The sequence below is a fragment of the Pongo abelii genome, chromosome 4 (genome assembly GCF_028885655.2).
Source record: "Pongo abelii isolate AG06213 chromosome 4, NHGRI_mPonAbe1-v2.0_pri, whole genome shotgun sequence".
Lineage (NCBI taxonomy): Eukaryota > Metazoa > Chordata > Mammalia > Primates > Hominidae > Pongo > Pongo abelii.
In genome coordinates this window covers 104,891,646-104,913,681 of record NC_071989.2, presented here as the reverse complement: position 1 = coordinate 104,913,681, position 22,036 = coordinate 104,891,646, and the positions used below count along the sequence as shown (strand labels likewise).

General features: G+C 39.8%; 1 protein-coding gene and 1 long non-coding RNA gene across 2 annotated transcripts in view; one reads left to right on the top strand and one right to left on the bottom strand.

Moving 5' to 3' along the window:
• The window catches only part of LIX1 (limb and CNS expressed 1), a 51,509-nt gene that overhangs the window by 20,751 nt on the left and 8,722 nt on the right, over positions 1–22,036 (top strand). The window contains exons 3-4 of the mRNA XM_002815754.5: positions 14,774–14,914; positions 16,997–17,092. Coding sequence (XP_002815800.1) covers positions 14,774–14,914; positions 16,997–17,092 — 237 coding nt within the window. The remainder of the gene's footprint in view (positions 1–14,773; positions 14,915–16,996; positions 17,093–22,036) is intronic.
• On the bottom strand, positions 8,495–20,628 carry LOC129059703 (uncharacterized). Its single transcript, XR_008525729.2, has 3 exons — positions 20,146–20,628; positions 19,188–19,256; positions 8,495–9,122 (listed from the first exon to the last, which is right to left on the bottom strand). It is a non-coding gene; the product is annotated as an uncharacterized LOC129059703 (long non-coding RNA).

The window sequence follows — 22,036 nt, the reverse complement described above, 5'->3', positions numbered from 1 at the left end:
GGCAGCAAAGGGGAAAGAAAGGCAGCCATTGAGGAAGAGGCTCTCCAACCCACATGTGCCTGCAGGTCCATTATTGAGCATCCTAAGGTGAAGTCTGCCTGTCAACACACCCCATTCAATACGAAGCACCCAGCTGTCCTCTCATTCAGCGGAGCCCCTCTAGAGCAACAGACATTCTCAAGCATACAGGAAGGTTTTGTCAGCCATCTAAACTAATGTACTTGTTTGTCCATCTATGTCAATGAACTTAAGATCACCAAACATTTGAGGAAAACCAAATGCATAAAAGACCAAAGGCAAGCAAACAAAAGAACAAAACAATTCAAGCAGCACAGAATGTAAAAGAGTATTACAGTTAATATCCTCAGAAAATTTTGAAAGGATATTTCTCTCTAAAACAGCTATTAAAATGGAGCAAGCAGGGAGCAAGAAAATGAAATATGATTGCCAAATTAGAACAATAAGGATAAAGAATCAAGAGGAGCAAATAGAGGAGCAGACATAGACAGCCAAATTAGTAAGGAATAACTAAGTAAAGTCTTCCAGAACTTAGAGCAAAAAGACAGAGATGGAAGACAGTACAGGAGACATGCAGATAAATTTTGGAGGTAAACATCAATTTAGTAAGAGCTCTAGAAAGAGACAAAGGAAATAGAGGGGAGGAAATAAATAACAGAGGCAATTTTCTTCGAGTTAAAGAAAAGCATAGGTTGTCAAATTGAAATGGCCCACCATATTCCAAGCAGAATCATAACAAAAGAAAAGCACAGCTCTGTGGTTATGTGGGACTTAGAGACAGCATTCTGCTTAAAGGTAGATCAAGGGACTTTTTTGATACTGCATATGTACACTATCTGTTTTTAAAATTAGATTGAACATATACGTAGCTTTAGGGAAACTTCAGGGGGCATTAGCTCCCTGAAATGGGACAAAAACTGGCAAACTTGGTTAACAAAATCAAAAACTATTTATCTGAAAAGACAAATAAGAAAGATAGGTCTTTGGCATTTCTGATTGAGGAAAAAAGACACACCACGCTAAGCATTAAAGAGAGGATATAATCACAGGAGTGTAATATAAGAATACTATATAAATCATTATTCATTGAAACATGAAAACTTAGATGATATGGACTACTTTCTGGGAACTCTTTACAATCTTTGCCATTCTTATATAAGCATAGCATTTATTTCAAAATAAAAAGTAAAAAGGGGGGCTTCGATGGCTCCCTATTACTTTCTTATTAAAGCATACATTCCTTACTCTGGCAATAAAGATTCTACAGCTGGTCCAACTTTCCCTTCCAGTTTTATCTCCCTGATTTCCTCTTCTGACACTTGATGCTTCTACCTAACTGTTCCTCATGCATGTCTTGACCTCTTCTAGCCATTCCCATACTCACTCGAGATCTACTTAGGAAATGCTATCGCCACCTTCTCTTCATGTCTAAACCCTGACCATCTTCCAGGACACCACAACAATTTTTCAGAGAAAACAAAAAGTTTTCTCTGAATCTCCCTGATGGAACTCCCTGCCTCCTGTGATTTCCCAAAGCAGTGTTCTCTGTTTCTCTACTAGGCTTAATGTTTTCTACCGTATGCTCCACTTACCTATGTGCATGTTCTTTCCCTTTACTGAAATGTAAGTTCCAGGGATGGGGTGTGTATCCTTAAGTTCCCCATGACCTCAAGCACTGTGTTTCGCATACAGTGCATAAAGTGCCTAATAAATTGTGTTAAGTGAATAGCCAAATGAATGAATAACAAATCCAAAGAATAAATGAAGTTAATGTTTGTCCATTCTTGTATGTAACCAATAGTCAGCTAAGATCATTCACCTAAGTCTGCAAGATAGTGGGCTAGGAAGGAAAAGTCAGTAACAGTAAAATCAGCTGATATTATTTTGTTCATATCTGTGGTTAAAGTTTTGAAAATGGATGAATTTAAAAGTATTGATTAAAAATATCTTATGATTCTCTCTGGATTTAATTTATGCATAGCAACTTTTTCCCCACCCGACTCTTAGGACCATAAATAACCAAGATTTGGCAGTACTCACACCCAGGCATGCATTATATTTGTTCATACATTCATTATACTCTATCTAGAATATAACGCATTTGACAGACTGGTGAATGGATCTAGAAGATATGAGTGTAAGAAATTCTAGTGTTATTGTTTTTGTTTTTGTTTTTGCTACCCGGAGAAGTATAAATTTTCCTATCATCTCATAAATTTTGACCCAAAATGATAGCTCTTCCCTTAGGTAATAAATTCAACATCCTCCTGTGGTCTTAAAAAAAAAAAAAAAAAGAAACAGGAAACAAAATGAAAAACTGAAAACTTCAGCAGGGAGGCCTCTTGGTGATTTCTCTGATCATTTTAGGGTCCCCTTTTCCTTATGTTTAAATCATCATATTTTAAGGCTCTCAGGAGGACTGTTAACATCTTTGCTTAAAAAGATCCAGAATTTCCTGAATCAAGTATGTTTTGAAAATGTGTTTGGGTGGTTGGCTGCCAAATCTGGCCCCTTCACCCATTTGGCCCTCCAAAATATGACTTGAGAAGCAAAACCAGGGGGGAAAAATGAAAGAAGATTTCTCCTAAAGCAATGTGCTTACACTTTTCTTTGTCAGTTCAGAAACCATCTTAAATGCTATTTTCACCATATAACATTTCATCATGTTTTTGCCAGAAGTTGGACTATAAGAGCCTACATGCTCATTCCTGCAATGCCTTTCACATAATCAAATGTCACCCCTGTGCATTACAAATCATTTCACGATGGATTATTAATGCCAAGACCATGTGCTGAAACATGGAGAAACCATTATGCCAGCAGTAGCCTTCTTACTGAGCCATGGACGTCACCACCAATGGTGCCAAGTAATTGAAAATACTTGAAGTGGAGTATGGGACCGGATTGTGGGACTAATCCCTCTGGTTTCAGGCAGTTTCATGAAAGCTGTAAGAGATTATGCTCATTCATTCTTTAGGAAAGTAGTATTCAGACTGAACTTTAGTTTTCTGATTAATCAAAGGAAAGCAGTCCAGTCAAAGACTCTGATGGATACAAACCACTGGTTTTTATGCAAAGAAGCCTCTCACTGAAGTAAATGGGAAGCTTGTGTCCATGAAAGCTAATTAAAGAATTTTCAGTTAGCCTTGACACCACAACCTACAAAAAACGGAAACAGAGAAAGAACGAAAGAGAGAGAGAGAGAAAGCAGCCATAGCCCTGCCTTTAGACCAGGCCTTCATAAATTACTACAGGATAGAAAAAGAGAAGTGAAAATATAATTTTATTTCTGCATTTCTAAACAATAAATAAAATAATCTACTGATTAAAAATTTTTTTTTCAGAAAGTTGTATTGAAACACATTAGTACTTATTGGTTCTTTTATAAAAGAAATCATTTTCTAATATTACAAGCATTAAGTATTTCATGTATTTTAGACATATTTTCTTCATGCCACTTTTGTCTAGGCAGTTAATCCTTCCCTAGCCACATATCATGACCATGAAAACTTGCAGTAATTTCCATTTTTTTACAATAGAGCAATACAAGGGCCATCAGATCCAGGTCTGGCTCCCCTCTTGATGAACTCAGAAGGAAAGCCACTCATTGTTGCAGCAGCTGTTTTTGCTCCCAAATCTAAAAGGGAACTTGAGTTTTTTTATCTTATTTTATATTTTGATTTAAAGGGTTTGTGATTCAAGTTTTGCTTTCAAGTCAGTGACGTGGTCTTCCACATATAGCCTGCTGGAATGACTTGAATTAATGCATTTCATTCTTATTTTGACTAAAAAGCAAAAATTTCCTTGAATATAGTACTAGAGCATGTGATTATTTATGTGCATGAATTATGATTGAATAAAAAATGCCTCCTGACAAAAATATTGATGTGATAGCTCGATCTATTTGGAGTGTGAGACACTTACTCATCGGGGCATTATATCTTTTTCACATAAGTATTTTGTTGTTAAAATGGCTTCACAGAAAATAAGTACAGGTGTTAAACACTGGGTTCTGGTACTTAAGCTAGTTGAATAGTGCCAAGCACTCTATGAAGTTGAGACATTCAATTCTTCCATAGGCAAACTGTTGATTGACCTTTTTTTTTTTTCCATTTGTAACCAAAGTTTGGTGTTGCAAAACAGGGCTGCAGAGTAGTGAGATGCGGGGTGGCACACGGTGCAGATGAGCTCCTTGCAAAGCTCTGTCTCTAAAAGGCAATGAATTCATTTGATGGGTTTTGATTTTTATGCCAATCTGGTTTTCAAACCAAAGCCATTGCCTATGCTGATATCTAGAAAAACTATTTTTCCAAGGAGCATACAGCCTTAAACAAGGTGAGGAGTATTTTAATTTTGTTTTATTTCAGTTACTTAAGGCAGTAAGCACACTTAACCTGCATTATCAGACATAAAAACGCGTTTTATACTTTCATGCATTAAATGAGTCTTCTCAAAGTCCATGGAATTCAAAGTACATTTAAATCACAATAAACTAAGTTTATAAAATTAAGTTTCTCCCAGTAGAGAATGAGTAAGAAAATTTGATTAATTCATACACTTGACTCAATGGAATTGTAATGCTCTTTTTGCTGAGTGTTAAATAAGGCCTGGCCTTGACATTCCATATCCCAAATAGGGATTTAGTTCCTGCTATAAACTTGAGACTATTGCCCAGCACTAATGCTGTTTTAATGCCTAGTATTTCTATTTGAAATTATCCATGACCTCTTCTCTGCCTCTAGGGTGGTATACCTTGACTCAGATGGACGACATGCTATGCAATGTAACTTAACTTCTAAAGGAGGTATTTCCTGGTGGAAATCTCCACAGGAAAGCATCCTGTTTTATAACTAATGAGACTCAAAGACGGGAAGGTTAGTTATAACCATTTGAAAGTCATATGTCAGCTAATTATCAGACCTTAATGACTTGCCCATGAAATCGGGAGTGCATATTGCTTTAATGAGACCCTTATTTATTCCCCAGCCTCCTTCCCTAACTTTAATCTGTTTCTTTTTTTATTAAACAAAGTGAATAGAAATTCTTGACCTCCAAATATAGAATGTAGTGAAAGAAATGATTAGCAAAGGCCCCATGGTAAACAAGGACTTCAGACTATCTCCACAGCAGTCTCCCAGCCCCTAGTTCATAAACTTTAGAAAGATGCTCACCAGCTCAGTGAGTTGCTGAGTGGGGAAGAAAGCGTGACTCCATCTCTCCCTAACTCCCCCCATCCCTCTTATGCAATCAGAGCCAACTCCTTTCACATCAAAGCAACTACAAAAATAAACCCAAATCTTGAGCCCTGATCAATTCGCCTTGTCTACACCTTAACTTGAAAAAAAGAAAAAGAATAAAAGAAAAAAGAAAAGACAAGGAATAAAACCTCAAGGAGCAAAGCACAACATAGGCTTGTAATAGTTACCAGGGACCTTGGTCTAGGTATGTGTGTAGAACAGCATTGCGGCAGAGGTAAACGAGGAGAAGGCCAGGTGGTTTGTATTATAAAAATAACATTCTGACCCACCATGTGCATGAAACATTTCTTTCAGTTGACAGGAACTGGTGAGTTTTCTCTGAAAATTGGACTCCCAGAGCAGTCCCCTCCCCCACACCTAGCTAAGACCCCCCATCCCCAGCACACACAGAGCTCTAAATTGTTCCCAACATATTTGGAGCCACCCTGACCTATGGATAGACACGATATTAACTTGGGTGACTGAGTTCCAACGGTTGCCCTTTTTCACATCACCATCTGGAAGGAGAAAAAATGCTAATATATCCACAATTAGATAAATTGGAACACATGCAAATGTTCATGCCTCGGTCAGGGTAGTCAAGGTTTTAAAGCACTGAAAGTGGGTACGTTAGCAACAGGGTCTGGTTTGTGGCATTCTTCGTGAAGGCTTGCCGTCAGGATGAAACCGAGGTGTTGGTGACACTGACCAGAGCTGTCAGGCAGTACTCACAAACTCCGCAAGTCACTTGCTAAAAGTCAGACTCCAAGTCACAAAAGCAAAAACGTTCCCAACCACCTGAATGACAGACCTAACAGCCGATAGGATTTGGGCAGGAATTCTCACTTCTCACAGAGTCCATTTATTTGGTTTTGCCACCTGCAAAGTCCCAGCTTTGGAAAACCCTTGGGTACTATGTGCTATTGAATGAATGCCACCTAAATAACACTGACCTGCCCTTGACCCCAGACAGGATGGCATCTTCAGCTTTGAATCTGCAAATAGATACAATCTGTCACATTAGCTATTACATTACTGTTCTGTTTTTGTTTTTTTTTTTAATCCTGCTTCTTACACACTGTGTTTCAACTACTTGGCTACCATTGGGAAGCACCAGTGAAAATGTGCCTAAAATGTATTTTAGACATTTTAGATCTGGAGACCATTTTTCTCCTGATGTCTTTAAAACACATGTATGAATAATTGTAGAAAGTCTGTTGTTTAAGATAGAGAGAAAGTTACTTGTATCAATGTCCTCCCATATGCATTCCTAAAGAAAGCACTGTCGTTGGGATTAAGTACAGTAAAACCTTGGGATGTAGAAACAACTACTCAACACATGTATCCTGCCTATTTTCTAATACAAAGCGTGGAAAACAATCATTAATCAAATGAGGGCTACCAGAAAAGTTACTGTTTCACGTCTAAATTGCTTCATCTTGGCCAGAAGATGGTTCTATAATCAGTAAGACACCTACAGATAGTTTTAAAGTATTTCACAAATAAGTAATGAAAAAAACTAATTTCTTATTAGGAATTTCTATTTATAACACATACATGACTACCAAAATTTTATTTCAATTAATATAAGAACTTCAGTTAATGCTAAATAGTTAACTAGTCATTATTTTATTTCAGGACAGCCTACTGGTCAACAAATTAATCTTGGTTGAATCTCGACATTACATAGTGTGACACCCTGGAAAATAATCATAGAAGAAATAAAAACTGTTAAGCAGAGAAGTGAAATTGAGACCTCAGTTAGTTAAGTCAGTAGTGCTTATATACTTCCTAAGGACCTAATTTTAGAAGAACTATCATAAAGGACTTTTTTTTTTTTTTTTTTTTTTTTTTTTTTTTTTTTTTTTCTTTTATTATTATTATTATTATACTTTAGGTTTTATGGTACATGTGCACAATGTGCAGGTAAGTTACATATGTATACATGTGCCATGCTGGTGCGCTGCACCCACCAACTCGTCATCTAGCATTAGGTATATCTCCCAGTGCTATCCCTCCCCCCTCCCCCCACCCCACAACAGTCCCCAGGACTTTTTTAAAACCTGAATGCTACTTTCCTTCACTCTTGGGTAGAAGCAGTTTCTCTAATGAGAAATTACCATTTCTGATGTTAGAAGTGGCTTTACAAGGAAGACAATGAAGCTTCTGCAGAGGCTCTTTGTAAATCACAATGCCAACTTTTTTATTTGTAATTTCATATTGTTTTTCTTAAACAAGGGCCCCCAAATTGTGTAAGCCTCAGGCCCCACAAAACTTGGTTCTGCTCCTGCCTGTTAGAAATGAGACATGGCAGGGGCAGAGGTTTCAGCAACACTCCTCTAAGAGTTGTCCTGAGTCCACATGTCAGAATCACCCGCAAATCTTATTATATGCAGACCCCCATCATCATACAGCTGAAGAGATTCTGATTCAGTAGGTCAGCTTTGGGCACAGGAATACACATGTTTAACAAGTTCCTGGGTAATTCTACTATGAACACTAAAGTTTTTGAACTATTGGTCCAAACTCCCGGCCTAGGCTTGGCAGCAATCTTTATAGTGTACCCTATAGGGTCCTGGTGGCTTGTTGGTCATCTTAATCTATGATAAAATACAGGGCCAAAATGAGTTAGTCTTGGGGGGAATTTTTTATTCATCAGAGCTAGGGAAGTTTATTTTTTGTTTTATTTATTTAGTTTTTGAATTTTAGTACAGACAAGGTCTCGCTACATTGCCCAGGTTGGTCTCGAACTCCTAAGCTCAAGTGATCCTCCAGCTTCAGCCTCCCAAAGTGCTGCGTTTACAGATATGAGCTACCATGCCCGGCCAGGGAAGTTTAATTTAAATGACTTTTACTCTTGAAGAGTTATCAATACTTCTTGAAATGTTGAGCAACCTTGTGTGGTAGAATTCCAAAATCTCTTGGCCTCGTACTTAATCAAGAGAGTACTTAAGGTTAGAATGAGATGCTTCCTACAAGGTAACATCTGATTTCTGGTCTAGTCGCAGCTGGCCTTTCTATCTCCATTTTCCTTCTCCCTATAGTCCAGGAAAGCATCCAAAGGAGAACAATAGGAGGGAGGAGGATATTGAGATAATGTCAGCATATTCCCGTCCTCAGTGAGTACCATTTATCCTCACAGTGTACTGCATCTTGCTTGGCCTTTTGTTGTAAATGAAGTCAAGTTTGTCATGGGAGGAGATATCCTTGTAGTCTTATATCAAAATGACCCATAAAAGCGCAAAGTTGAAGCTTTGTCTAAAATACTGTATGGATTTAGGGAGTGCTATATGACCTTAGGCAAATTATATATCCTCTTTATTCCAAAGTGGGTGGCCATTTCTATGAAGAGCAAAATAGCAAAGTGGTTAAAAATCTGGACTCCCAAGTCAGACAGACCAGAGAGCAAATCTTGTTTTGTTCACGTCTTAAGGGTCATGAACTTGGGATGTATAACCTCTTTAAGCCTCTATTTCCTCACCTGCAAAATAAGGATAATAACAAAACCAACTTTATAGGATTGCTGTGGTAACAAAATGTGATAATAAACATAAAGTGCTCAGCATAGTGCCAAGCACATAGTGCCAGCAATGTGGATTATTTCATTGAGACTTCTTAATTACCTGTGGTGAACAAAGCCTTTGTATTAGTTACCTATTGCTGCATAAGAGATTGCCTGAAAACTTACAAACATTTATTGTCTTGCACAGTTTCCGAGGATCAGGGATCTGGAAGCAGCTTAGCTGAGTGGTTTTGGCTCAAGGTCTTCTGGAAGGAGGTTGCTTTTGGTAAGCTGTCAGCTGGAGGTGCAGTCATTTGAAGGCTTGATCAGGGCTGGAGGATCAGCTTCCAATCTCACTCAGATGGCTGCTGGCAGAAGGCTTTAGTTATGTTCCATGTATGCCTTTCCATGGGACTGCTCATAACATGGCAGTGACTTTCCCCAAGCCAGTGACTTTTCCTCTTGGTTCCACTTCTCTTCTCTTATAAAGAGATGGCAAGTGAGACCAAGACGGAAGCCATAGTGTCTTTTATAACCGAATATGGGAAGGGATTTTGCCATCACTTCTACCATATTCTATTGGTTACACAAATGAACTCTGGTGCAGTGTAGGGGAGGACTACACAAGGGTGTTAATGCCATGGGGCAGGGGTCACTGGGGAATCTTACAAACTGGCTACCACTGCCTTTGAATAGCTTTCCTGAGCAATGCCACAGTCACTCTTTTTTTTTTTTTTTTTTACTTTAATTTTAGATCAGAGCCAGGAGGCTTTGAAATGATTATAGTGGTTTATAGTCTACCAGCAAATGAAAGGCATCTGAACATCAAAATAAATGTCTGAATGAGGTCTGCTGGCCACTCGGAAAGCATGTGGCTCCACATGCCTGAGAAATTCACAGCTGACCTAAAGTAAAATCTTGACTTAAATATCCCAGCTCTGCACTTTCGCAAAGTGCAAAGGACAGAAGTTGTCCTTCTGTATTAACAAGTAAGAATGGTTAACAGAAAAGACACGGTTTACAAATCTATATTTATGATTAGGGCCTGGCTAAAAAATAGCAAGAATAAACTGTATAACCTGGGAAGTCTAACTCTAGCAGGAAGTTACTTTGAAATAACATCATACTTCACTCGCTCCCCAACCGATGTCTTTGACGACTGGTTTGGATACATCCATAAAATGTCCTGTCACTTACCATATTTTATTTTCTTACAGTGTTTCCCACTGTTTGATAGTAACTTTAACAGTGCCTGTTCTTACAGCAACATTCACATTCTGATTTAGATTGCAACCAAGTAGATTGCCGTTCGGCTGAATTTCTTCCCCAAGTAAAGATTCTTATGGGCTGAGAGGTCCCATTAAAAGATCCCTAGAGAAAAATATGCAGCCCTTACTGGCTGGGATTTGTAGTTCTAGAATTTAGAAGAAAGCGGCTGGTTAACATTATAGACATTTTGAAGTACTTGTCTTTCAGAAATGCCAAGAACAATAGCAAGAAAAGCCCTTTGATGGCTCAGAATTTATTTTATTTTATGTACTTATTAATTGGAACACTTTCTCCCCCGTTTTAAGCAAAGATTCTGTACATTGAAATAATAAAATAAGCATAGACATGTGTCTGCTTTAAAATCTTGGTATTGGTTAGGTCTCTGTAGCCCTTTTTCATGCTTTCTGGGTAAAGGCTCTTTCTGTTCTCTCAGCCGGGCTGCACTTTGATCTCCCGAGCAGTGCCATTTGGTTGTAAACGTATGTGGTGCTTTTGATCTAGTACTTAACTGGTCTTATTTAAAATAGATAGCTTCTTTTATCTAACTAGTGTTTACTAGGTCTCTCTGTCCATAAAAGATGGTTTAAATTGCTATTATTTAGATAGAAGTTGTTTCTGAAGAGTGCCTGGATCTGAATCTAATTCTCTAAGTTCTAAAACTCCAACAGCTCTATGATAGATTTTGTAAAGCTAAATTCCTATTAAAATGAGCTGTTCCTACAGATGTCAGGTAATACTTGCAAAAACGTTGTTTGCTTTTTAATGGGGAACTGATTTTCCAAAGAATAATAAACATACCCTACGCTCAGGCAAAAATTGTCATCTCAAAGTGTCTGACTGCAATGACCAATTATCCATCTGAAATTCATTAATATATTTTTATATGACTAAGTTACACATACCATAGAGGGTTTATTGAAATTGCGCTCATTTAAAAAAAATAAAAAGTATATATCTTTCATTCTTTTCTTTACGAGGATCTCTTGAACATTATGTCTAGTGCTTCAGTGACTTGTTTTTTAGTTTCCTAGGCTGTATTGTTGCTTATTCAGCAAACTAGGTCACAGGAGGCAGGAGACAACTAAGTCATAGGCTCTGCCTTTAGGGAGCTCACAGCCAGGAGATGGTGGGGGCAGACCATTAGCAAACAGTTACACTGCAGTGTGGTCAGTGCCTCCCTTGGACAGTGGTCCTCCAAGCCTAGACTTGAGAGTGGTCAAGGAAAGCTTCCTAAAAGAGATGGCACTCAAGCTCCAGTGAAAGATTGGTGACTCAATGTCCTATAAATTTTCAGCCAAGCCCATAACACAAAGCCAATCTACCTTGTCAAACCCATTCTGGTTTCATACAAGTTGCCTAAAACTTAGAAGAGGTCTAAACCTTGAATGGCCTTGCTGTCTAAAGCTTCCCCCAAAGCCTTCTTGTGTGACAACACCAAGAAAAAAACAAAAAAAAAAACTACTTTCCACACTCATTTTGGAACTTTAGCTCCATTCTTCATTCAATGGCTATATAGAAAATCACTCTTTGGGCCCAGCACTGTGGCTCATGCGTGCAATTTCAGCACTTTGGGAGGCCGAGGCGGGCAGATCACCTGAGGTCGGGAGTTCGAGACCAGCCTGACCAACATGGAGAAACCCCATCTCTACTAAACATACAAAATCTTTCGGGCGTAGTGGCACATGCCTGTAATCCCAGCTACTCGGGAGGCTGAGGCAGGAGACTTGCTTGAACCCAGGAGGCATAGGTTGTGGTGAGCCAAGATCACACCATTGCACTCCAGCCTGGGCAACAAGAGTGAAACTCCGTCTCACACACACACACAAAAATAAATAAAAAATAATAAATCACTCTTTATTGTAAGTTATAATATCTTCTTCTGCCTGCCCTCAATTGTTCTGCTTTGTTAGTCTCCTGGCAAATGTTGTTTGTTTGGTTAGTTTTTGTTATTTTTTAATTTGTGTTTGTTTTAATTCTCCTCAATGTCATGTTCTTGCCATTTCAAAAGTCTTGTAATTATTTCATCAACACACTCACCATGTACAAGCATCTCCAAGCGCTGAGCCTGGCTCAGCCAGTGGAGGATGCTCAAGTAATATACAAAAACAGTATGGAGATTCCTTAAAGAACTAATAGCAGAACTACCATTTGATCCAGTAATTCCACTACTGGGAATTTACCCAAAGAAAAAAATGTCATTATATGAAAAAGACACGTGCACACTCATGTTTATAGCAGCACAATTTGCAATTGCAAAAATATGGAACCAACCTAAGTGCCTATCAACCAATGAGTGAATAAGGAAGATTGGGTACACCATGGAATACTACTTAGCCATATAAATGAACAAAATAATGTCTTTTGCAGCAACTTGGGTGGAGCTGGAGGCCATTATTCTAAGTGGAGTAACTCAGGAATGGAAAACCAAATATTGTGTTTTCACATATAAGTGGGAGCTAAGCCATGAGGATGCAAAGGCATAAGAATAATATAATGGACTTTGGGCACTTGGGGGAGAAGGTTGGGAGCGGGGTGAGGGATAAAAGACTACATATTGGATACAGAGTATACTGTTCGGGTGACAGGTGCACCAAATTCCCAGAAATCACCGCAAAAGAACTTATCCACATAACCTAAAAGCACCTGTATCCCAAAAACTATTGAAATAAAAAATAAAATAAAGAAATATATGAGGGGGCCAGTGGCTCACGCCAGTGATCCCAGCACTTTGGGAGGCCAAGGCAGGTGGATCGCTTGAGCCCAGGAGTTTGAGACCAGCCTGGGCAATATAGGGAGACCCTGTCTCTACAAAAAATACAAAAATTAGCCAGGTATGGTGCCAAATGCCTGTAGACCCAGCTACTCAAGAGGCTGAGGTGGGAGGATCGCTTGGGCCCAGGAAGTGGAGGTTGCAGTGAGCTAAGATTGCACCACTGCACTCCAGCCTGGGCGATAGAAGGAGAATCCGTCTTTAAAAACAAAAGTATATGAGGGCTCCTCCCAGGCCCAGAGGCTGGGAGAAGGGGTGGGCAAGAAGTTACCCATAGTCGAGGACAGGGTCTTTACAATATATAAGCACTACTGTTCTAGAAGGTTTGAGGGAAAATCACAGAGGACTTGGAACCTGGCTTCAGGGCACTCCAACTAGGTTTGTGGAGATGGGGAGGAGAGACAGGTCTCTAAGGACACGAGAGCATAAGTCTGGAGCGTTCCCGGGACAGTGCAGAGATAGTCAACATAGGGCAGATAGGATGGAGGCGGGGATGTAGTGAAAGCAAATGAGAGGGATTTGGCTTTCTTCGTTTGGTGGCACAGAACCCTTGCTCTGTGAAACTGTAAAATGAAGCGTGGTATTTGCTATTTTTCCTTTTCTTTCCCATCAATCACCAAGAACTACTGATTCTGAGAATCATGCATTTTGGGTAGTAGGAGCCTTGGAGATCAGAGAGCCTAGCCTCCCTATTTGTCCAATGAGAAGATTAGCTCCCAAAGTTCAGGTGCTCCAGGTTTCTGAGAAGCAGAGCCAGGGGTGCCTGGCCACCCCACTGACCAGGACCTAGGCCTGGACTTCTCTTGTTTCCCCCTAGGAGTCCAAGATCCTAGACACTTATCCCTGGGTCCACAGGAGCTTGTAGGAGAGAGTCCATCAACTCCTGGGCTCTCCAAAAGGTGTGGGCTCCAGTGACAGTCCAGTACTTATGGGGCTTGTCCCTCTATCTGCAACCCCAGGAACCATGCCAAACCAGAACTTGAAAAATGGGAGTTGTTAGTTGTTCAGAGGCAGGGAGGACAGAAAAGAATCAGGATGCATCAACCAGATCCATATGACCCACAGAAAGCCAGTCTAGCAGGATGGAGCACAATATCATATTTGAGAGGAGTGAATTTTTTTTATGAGTCACTAATCATAGGCTGCCTATGGCCCTAACTTCAAGAAGGTTTGAATGGAGTATGTCCCAGCAAAACCTCATGGATTAAGACCAAGGGAGAAAGCCTAGTCCTCAAGAAAATTAGGGAACTGTTACTAGAAGGAAGGTGCGGGACAAAGGTTGGAAATGCAAAAGCAATAGATATTGACAGCAGCACGCTTGTACTAACCTGGAGATAAAAATGTCTGGCTGGCCTGTTATCATAAGTGCTACTGTGTGCCAGGTATTTCCAGTGCTTCATCTATATTAACCAATTGGTCCTAACCTCAACCCTACTATTATTCCCATTTTATAGAGGAGGAAATTGAGGTGCAGAGAGACTAATGAACCTACTCAAGGTCTTATAGTTAGTAAATGCCAGAGCTGAAAGCAGTCTGACTCTAGAATTTGTGTTCTTAATTATTGTGTTACAAGTATTTCCAGATTCCTTGCTTTTCTCCTTTCCTTACCTTTTTTCTTTGAAATAGGGATTTGAGAAAGGCCCTGATAATGAATATAAATTATCTAGGACACAATAATTGCCATTATTAATTTATCATTACTCATTAATAGAGTATGCAAAGCTTCTGACATATAGTAGACATTCAATGACTATAAAATAAGACAATAAGTAATTGAAGATCAACCAAGACATTTGCATGGACTCTAGAGCTGAAGGAAAATCTGCGTGACCTTCAGGGAAATTAGCAATGTATATGAACAGAATAGATGTGGACAGTAAATGTATAAATAGAAATGTCCAGAGACCCCTTGATGCAGGAGTGGAATGGTGAAATGCTAAATTCTCAAATGACTCCTTTTCTCCTTCCCTTCTCAAGTGCTGCTTAAGTAGAGCCGAGGCCAGGCGGGATGCAGCTAAAGTGGCCCTGATCAACTCCCTCTTCAATGAGCTGCCCTCTCGCAGGATCACCAAGGAATTCATTATGGAAAGTGTTCAGGAAGCGGTAGCCTCCACCAGCGTGAGTACCCACCATGGAGGGCAGGAGATGGCTGCACTGAGAATTCTGAAGCATTTGAATCTTGAGAGATGCTAACATGAGCAAATTCTTATTTTAAGAATTCTGTAGATTCAATTTTTACCCATTAAATTGTTAATTTTCAGAAAAAAGAATACTTAAATTGGAAATCATAATATCACACATCTCAATAATATTTTTTAATCTCCCTGGATCACAGTTAATCATGCTTTAAATCAAGGTAGATCATTGGATCCACCTGGATATGTTTAAGTGAATGTTTGCTTATTGAGGAGTGTTGATTCTTTTAGGGCCTGAGAACGCATACAGTGGAATACTGCTTTAATCTAGTGGAAAACTAGCTCCATTTTCCCCAAACTTGAAAGATCATGAAAATCATCTGAAGTGTTTACTGGAAGTGCGAATTCCCCAGCCAGTGTGGGGCCCTGCAATCTGCATTTTTAAGGAAACGTGGACTGTTCAGATATGTGAAAAACAATATGCCCAATATGTGTTAGCTATTAGAATTACTATGGTTAATATCAATTACCTCTTCAGAGAGCACTGAAAATTTCTGTAATTAACACAATTAAATGCAAAGTGCTTTAAGAGCAAAACACCCTGTCTTAAAAATTAGATAGGATTTTTTTTTTTAAGCAATATAGGACAGGATATTTGTCCCATGAATGATTTGGAGTGCCCAACTCCCATTGCTTCCAAACTATAAGCCAAGAAAGAAGCCTTGGGTCCCCACCTGTGGCAAATATCGCCCTGTGTGTGCTCACGGGCAGGAACCTGGCATTACCAAAGGGATTAGCCACCTCTGGCTTGCCTTTAGCATGGATAAACCCCACCTGAGATTTTCTTCTCTGTTTCCCTTAACTAGGAAGGCTCTGTCATTCTGGTGAAGCTGCTGATGATGAAGGAAACACTATCAGACTAGATGTGATCCTTTTCCCCTCATAAATCTTCTTATCACATAAAGGAGAAATAAGGAAGGAGCAGGGGAAGAAGAGTGATTGACTTGGCTGGGAGATGCCAGGGAGTTCTGTTCTATATCTGGTCTGAGGATGAAAGGAAGCCTTTATTTTCCAGCCCTGTAAATTTCAAGTGCTTTTGAGGAAGAGAGGTTAGGAAAATTATGCCTGATTTATATAAGTGTGAAATTTACTCAGGAGCAGGGAAGGGCCCTCAGTGTAAAAGTAATTTATCATTTTTTAAATGGAAATTTCTAAGGAAACAGAATATACATGGTTGCATGCTTCTAGATGGATTTCCTCTGGGATATTTAAAAAGCCAACACAAATATTTCAGCAGCAGTGTGTTAATGTTATTGCATTCAAAAGCTATAAATTTGCTGCTATCTGTGCTGGCACTTGTTTGTTCCGTCTCACAAAGTCACCATTGCCCACCTTCCCAGGAATCTGCGTCCATAGGATACAGAAGGGCTGGCCCAAAAGCCATACCAGAGTTGTGTTAGCTTCTTAGCACCACTACCCACACCCAAATTGAAAGGGAATTTCATTTCTACCCGTCACCCACCCACCTCGTTTCCTAGAGATTAAGTGGTACAGGACTGAAAAAATATAAACCATGATCCATGTCTCCAGGCTAAACACCAGCATATTACGAAAAGTTCCTATTAAGAATCACGGCAGTAAAATCTGAATGGTCCATACAACTGACAAATTCTTTCCACGTCAATTATGCAATCTTGCCTGGTTATCACTGGAATCAGAGCAAAGTCAGTGTTTCAAGATTTCAATAACCAACGAAGGCAGCCTCGGAGCTCAGCCATGCAAATGTTAACACCACCACCACCAAAACCCTGTGCGATCATACAGAAATGTCTTCTTTTGGAAAATTATTCTATCAGCGAGTATATAACAGTTCGTATTCTATCAAGCACTCAATTCAAATTGATTACAAAACCCTCAAATCTACTGGAGACTTGGTTGTAGAGTGAACATCTGTTCAGGTTAGACCAAAAATAGGCTTGCTGTGTGGTCACAGAATTAATTTCTGACCATTCAAAGAAGAGGAGGAAAAATCACTAATTTTTCTTTTTCTGCTTTCTTTCCCAAGGGCACCTTAGATGATGCAGATGACCCCAGCACCAGTGTTGGAGCCTATCACTACATGCTGGAGTCAAACATGGGGAAGACTATGCTGGAGTTTCAGGTACCTGCCTGCCTGCCACATATTTATTTGATTATCCAATCCAGAAGCCTAAGAGAAATGCAACATTTATCACTAACATCTCCTGACCCAATAATCTTTTGGTCTTCAGTGTTTTTGGTCATTATAATCTAACCCTCCTGGAATCCAGCACGGTAGCCCCATCTCGGCCACATCTCATAGGCCTAAACAAACACACAATCAGGAAACAATCTTTGCTTTTATAAAAGAAAGTAAAACACAAATCTAAGAAATAAGTGATTCTATAATGTTTTACCAGCTTTTCAGTACAAAGCTCCCCACTAAACCAATGATAACAGTTTGACATGTTGGTTGTTACCATCTGCTTCTTAATTTTCAGAAGTCCTATGACTTCTGAAAGTTCCTGCCGTGCACGTTAAATAATACCCTACTTGGTTCTGGTTTTCTATTAAACAAGTTCTGCCACCTCCTATCATCAACGAAATCAAAAAAATTAACAATCTGTAACTCTTTTTCATCCACTGCCAACAAATGATAACAAGAATTGAGGAACTATATTACCTATTATTTCTAAAATATATTGTTATATTAGTAACAACAACAGTAATAACAGCTGACACTTATGGATGCTTACTTTGGCCCGTGCTTAGCATTTAACAAATAGTGTCACAATTTAACACTCACAATAACTGTATGAGGTAGATAATATCGTTATCCTCATGTTATCATTGAAGCTAGGGTTCAGGATCAGGCAGTCTGATCTCACACATCTGACTATTATCCTATGTCACGCTGGACAGATAGAATTTTAGTAGTGATTGGGTATGAAATGTGCTTCCCTTTAAAAAACTTAACTCCAGTGCAGTTGAACATCCGTAAACATGCAATGCTGGTAGGAATCAGAATGCAATATAATAAAGAGACTTCACCTTAGAAATTGTTTTCTTAGGTTATATTCCAAGAAGCAATCAGAGGTATAAGGTTTCATGGGCAAAATGTTCCTCACGGTGTAATTTACAATGGTGAGCTGAGCCCTTCTGAAGCCACAACTTTCAAATACCTTCTTTGGTACCTTTCAAACTCCTTTCCTGACCCCAATGGCATAGCTACTTCTCAGATGGATATGTCCCCATGCACATTATTAAAAAATAAATATTATTTTATTAACCTTCTGTATGATTGCGGCAAAAATGCTCTTTCTTCACCCATCCTAAATCTTAGTTTTTCTTTCTTTTTTTTTTTGGAGATGGAGTCTCGCTCTGTCGCCCAGGCTGGAGTGCAGTGGTGCGGTCTTGGCTAACTGCAAGCTCCGCCTCCCGGGTTCACGCTATTCTCCTGCCTCCGCCTCCCGAGTAGCTGGGACTACAGGCGCCCACCACCATACCCGGCTAATTTTTTGTATTTTTAGTAGAGACGGGATTTCACCGTGTTAGCCAGGATGGTCTCCATCTCCTGACCTCGTGATCTGCCCACCTTGGCCTCCTAAAGTGCTGGGATTACAGGCGTGAGCCACTGCGCCCGGCCTTAGTCATCCAGTTTTATCCTTAAGTTGCTATGGTCTTACTCACCTTTGAGGTAGCCTGCCATGGTTAGGAAGCAACAAAGTATCCTTTAAGCCTAGTGGATGGGGCACATGTCAGCCCAGTGGCTCTGACCCAGACTCTGCAGTGGGCTGGCCAGTTTGAGCCTGGCTCTTTTCCTTACCTCAACATCTACTTCCTCGTTTGTATGTAAATCAGAGAGAATAACAGTACCTTCCTCACAGTGCTATTGTGAGAATTAAATGGGATGATATGCGTAGAGTCCAGAAGAGTGCATGGGGTATAATGAATGCTCAGTGAAGATGAACAACCATTATTATATGTATTTCTGAAGGAATCTTTGCTTGAAATGCCAGAGGCTACTGGATGGATTCCGTTGACAACTCTGTCTAACCTAGCTCTATTTGAACCTACACAAAATGGTTCAGGGCCCCTATTCCAGGATAAAAGAGTAGATCTGTAAAAGGTCCCTTTTTTTTTTCATAACAATCTAAAACTAAACAGAGGAATAATACTTTTAAAAAGAGGTATTTTTTTCAAGAGAAATAATATAAACTTTAAAAAATCATACAGACCTATGTGTGAAGTCTGCTCTGCCACTTGCCATCTGTGAGCTTGTCCATTCTGAGACTCAGTTTTCTCATCTATAAAATAGGAATAATAATGTCCATTTTGTAGAATTTTTGTGGGATTTAAGTAGTGTAACATTTATAAAGCATCTGGCATAATGCTTCCCCCAGGCAGGAATTTCATTTAATTCCTGTTCCCCCTGCAAATAATATTGTAGTTCTTTTATTATGGAATGAACATTGCCTGCCCCAGTACACAGTAGCTTGTATGTGATTTAGCGCTATTTTTGGAAAAATTAAGAATGATTTTGAATGTGATTGGTTTAGTCTGCCAAAGACGGGGGAAGGTGAGATTTAAAAAAAAAAAAATTCTTAAAATTCCTTCCAATTTCTATGAAAGGCTCTACTCAACCCTCTTTTAGTAATAGTTTAATTGCTTTGCTATAGGCTATGTGTTTTCTGTGTGGTCTGTAGTAAAGTATTTAAATTTGTGAAATAATACTTTGAATCCTACTGTGGACATGCTTCATAAATTCTCCTAAAGGAGTCTGGATACAGGATGGAGACAAAGGAAGAGGAAGATGTGAGGGCAGGGAAAATCCAAACTCCCTTCCCCAGTAGGGATACTGGCAACCCAGGAGGAGGGTCTATGGAGCACATCCCTTTTCCTTCCACCAGCCCTAGCTTGCCTGCTGGGACCTGGCACATTCCTTAGTGGCCTGGGTTAAATGCTTCTGCTTGTGTCTACACATAATGGGAATTGCCCACAGACCTGGGCTGTTTCTGCAGCCAACACAGCAATTCAGTACCCCTGGTGGGTAATAGATGTATGTTTGTATCTAGCTATGGGTGACTCCACCATATAAAAACAAGCTGGTGTCTCCAGACTGCCCTGGGGCTTTTGGAGGGGGCGGGGGCGTCCTGCAGCCAGCACTCAGAGGAAACATGATAGGCCTCTGCTTACCTTCACTTCGTGGGAGGGAAGCCTGGATGCCTGTTTCGAGGTAGCTTTGCCACAGAGAAAATTGCCTGCTGTTTGTGGGGAAGGTTGGGAGCAGCACTAGTCACTGGGTCTTGTCAGGGTCAGATTCTAGGCAGACTTTGACTGAAGCTGGTTAATATATTTATTCTGAAGCCTAATGCAATCCAAGGAAGAGTTGTTTATTTACATCTTTGCTAAATTTTCCAGGTCGCCTTTTAAAACTTCATCCCATAAACAAATTTCCTCTTAAATCCATTCTCTTGGGTGGGGAGATGGTGCCCACCTGTTTTTCAAGTTCTCCATTTACAGTGTTTGTTTTTCTTATTTCTGATGAATCACAGAGCCAAACCCGTCTCCTAGAAAGAGTTCCAAAGAGAAGCAGTGAGCATTTTCTCTCCACAAGTAGCTGAAAAGCCCAACATTGTTTCTAACAGAGGCAACCCCAGGAAAGGCTGTGAGGACAGAGCCCCGTTGTTGTCTGTTTAAATGAAATGAATGACAAAATAAACCACGAAAGCTGTAGAGTTAGGAGCTGCAACTGAAATTTTCCCCGAAGAGGAAAGAAAACACACAGCTTGATTCTTTGTTCTATATGAAATTTACTCTGCTGGTCAGGACCAGCTAGATAATTTGCCAGGCCCAATGCAAAATGAAAATCCAGGGGCCGTTGTTCAAAAATTACCAAGAATTTCAAGACAGCAGAGCACTAAACAAAGCAGGGGCCCTGTACAGCTGCACAGACCTCATGCCCGTGAAGCCGGGCTTGCCCCGAGACACAGCCACAAGAAGGGGACAGACAAGGGCTAGGCAAGTGACGCATTTCTCTTGGGTACAAAATTGAAAGGGATGCTTAAAAACTTCATAATCAAGATAAATAATATTATAATACATTATTTTTTAAACTCAAAATTCATGCAAAAAATTCACGATAAACAAAATGTCAGAATTATAAATAAAAGACCATGAACATGTATAATTGGCCCCACTCACTTTAAACCTTGCCTCACCTGCCTCACCTTATGAGGCTAACTTGTTTTTCTGTTGGTCCAGCTGGGCCCCTCAGGCTTCCAGATTACCCCACAAACAAAACACCACACCCCAAAAGACTTCCGTGAGGAGTATGACAGACCCTCACAGGAAAAGACAACACTAATTTCTTTTATTTAAAAAAAAAAATTTATATATATTCTTTTTTTTTTTTTCTGAGACAGAGGTCTTCCTATTTTGCCCAGGCTGGGCACAAACTCATGATCTTCCTGCCTCAGCCTCCCAAGTAGCTGGGACATTCCACAGCACCTGGCTACACTAACTTCCTTTAGAGTAACAGAGCTTCTCCAGGTAGAATATGAGCCAGGGAACACCAGGCAGCAAAGAATCACGGGGAAACTAGTAAGCAGAACTCCACAGCAGCCCTCTCCTTCCCACTCTGCAATCATGCAAGGATTTCCAATGGAATCAGTCAGAGGCATGCAAAGATTTCCTGGAGTTGAGCCAAGAGCTAATAGTTTGGGGAAAATTTGAAGAGAGTGAATTTGGTCTTATGAGGGGAAATAAAGAAGTGAGACAAAAAATATGTGAAAATATTTAAATATACTTTATATAATGATGGCAAGATGAATATCTCTACAGAGGACAAAAACTAGATGGGGATATAATGTAAGAAGTTGGAAAGGAGGTCATCTTCCCTAGGGAATTTTAAGAACAAAAGCAACACTGAGGAAGTGGCAGTTGTGTTACCGGAGAGAAAAAAAAGCTGCTTCGTGATGGGATAGAAATTTAGACAAACCAGAGGTGGTGAGGAGGTTGACCTTCATCCTGGAGACGAAAACAGTTCAAGTCTCTTTGGGGACATTTTTGAAAGATGAAGGTTGTC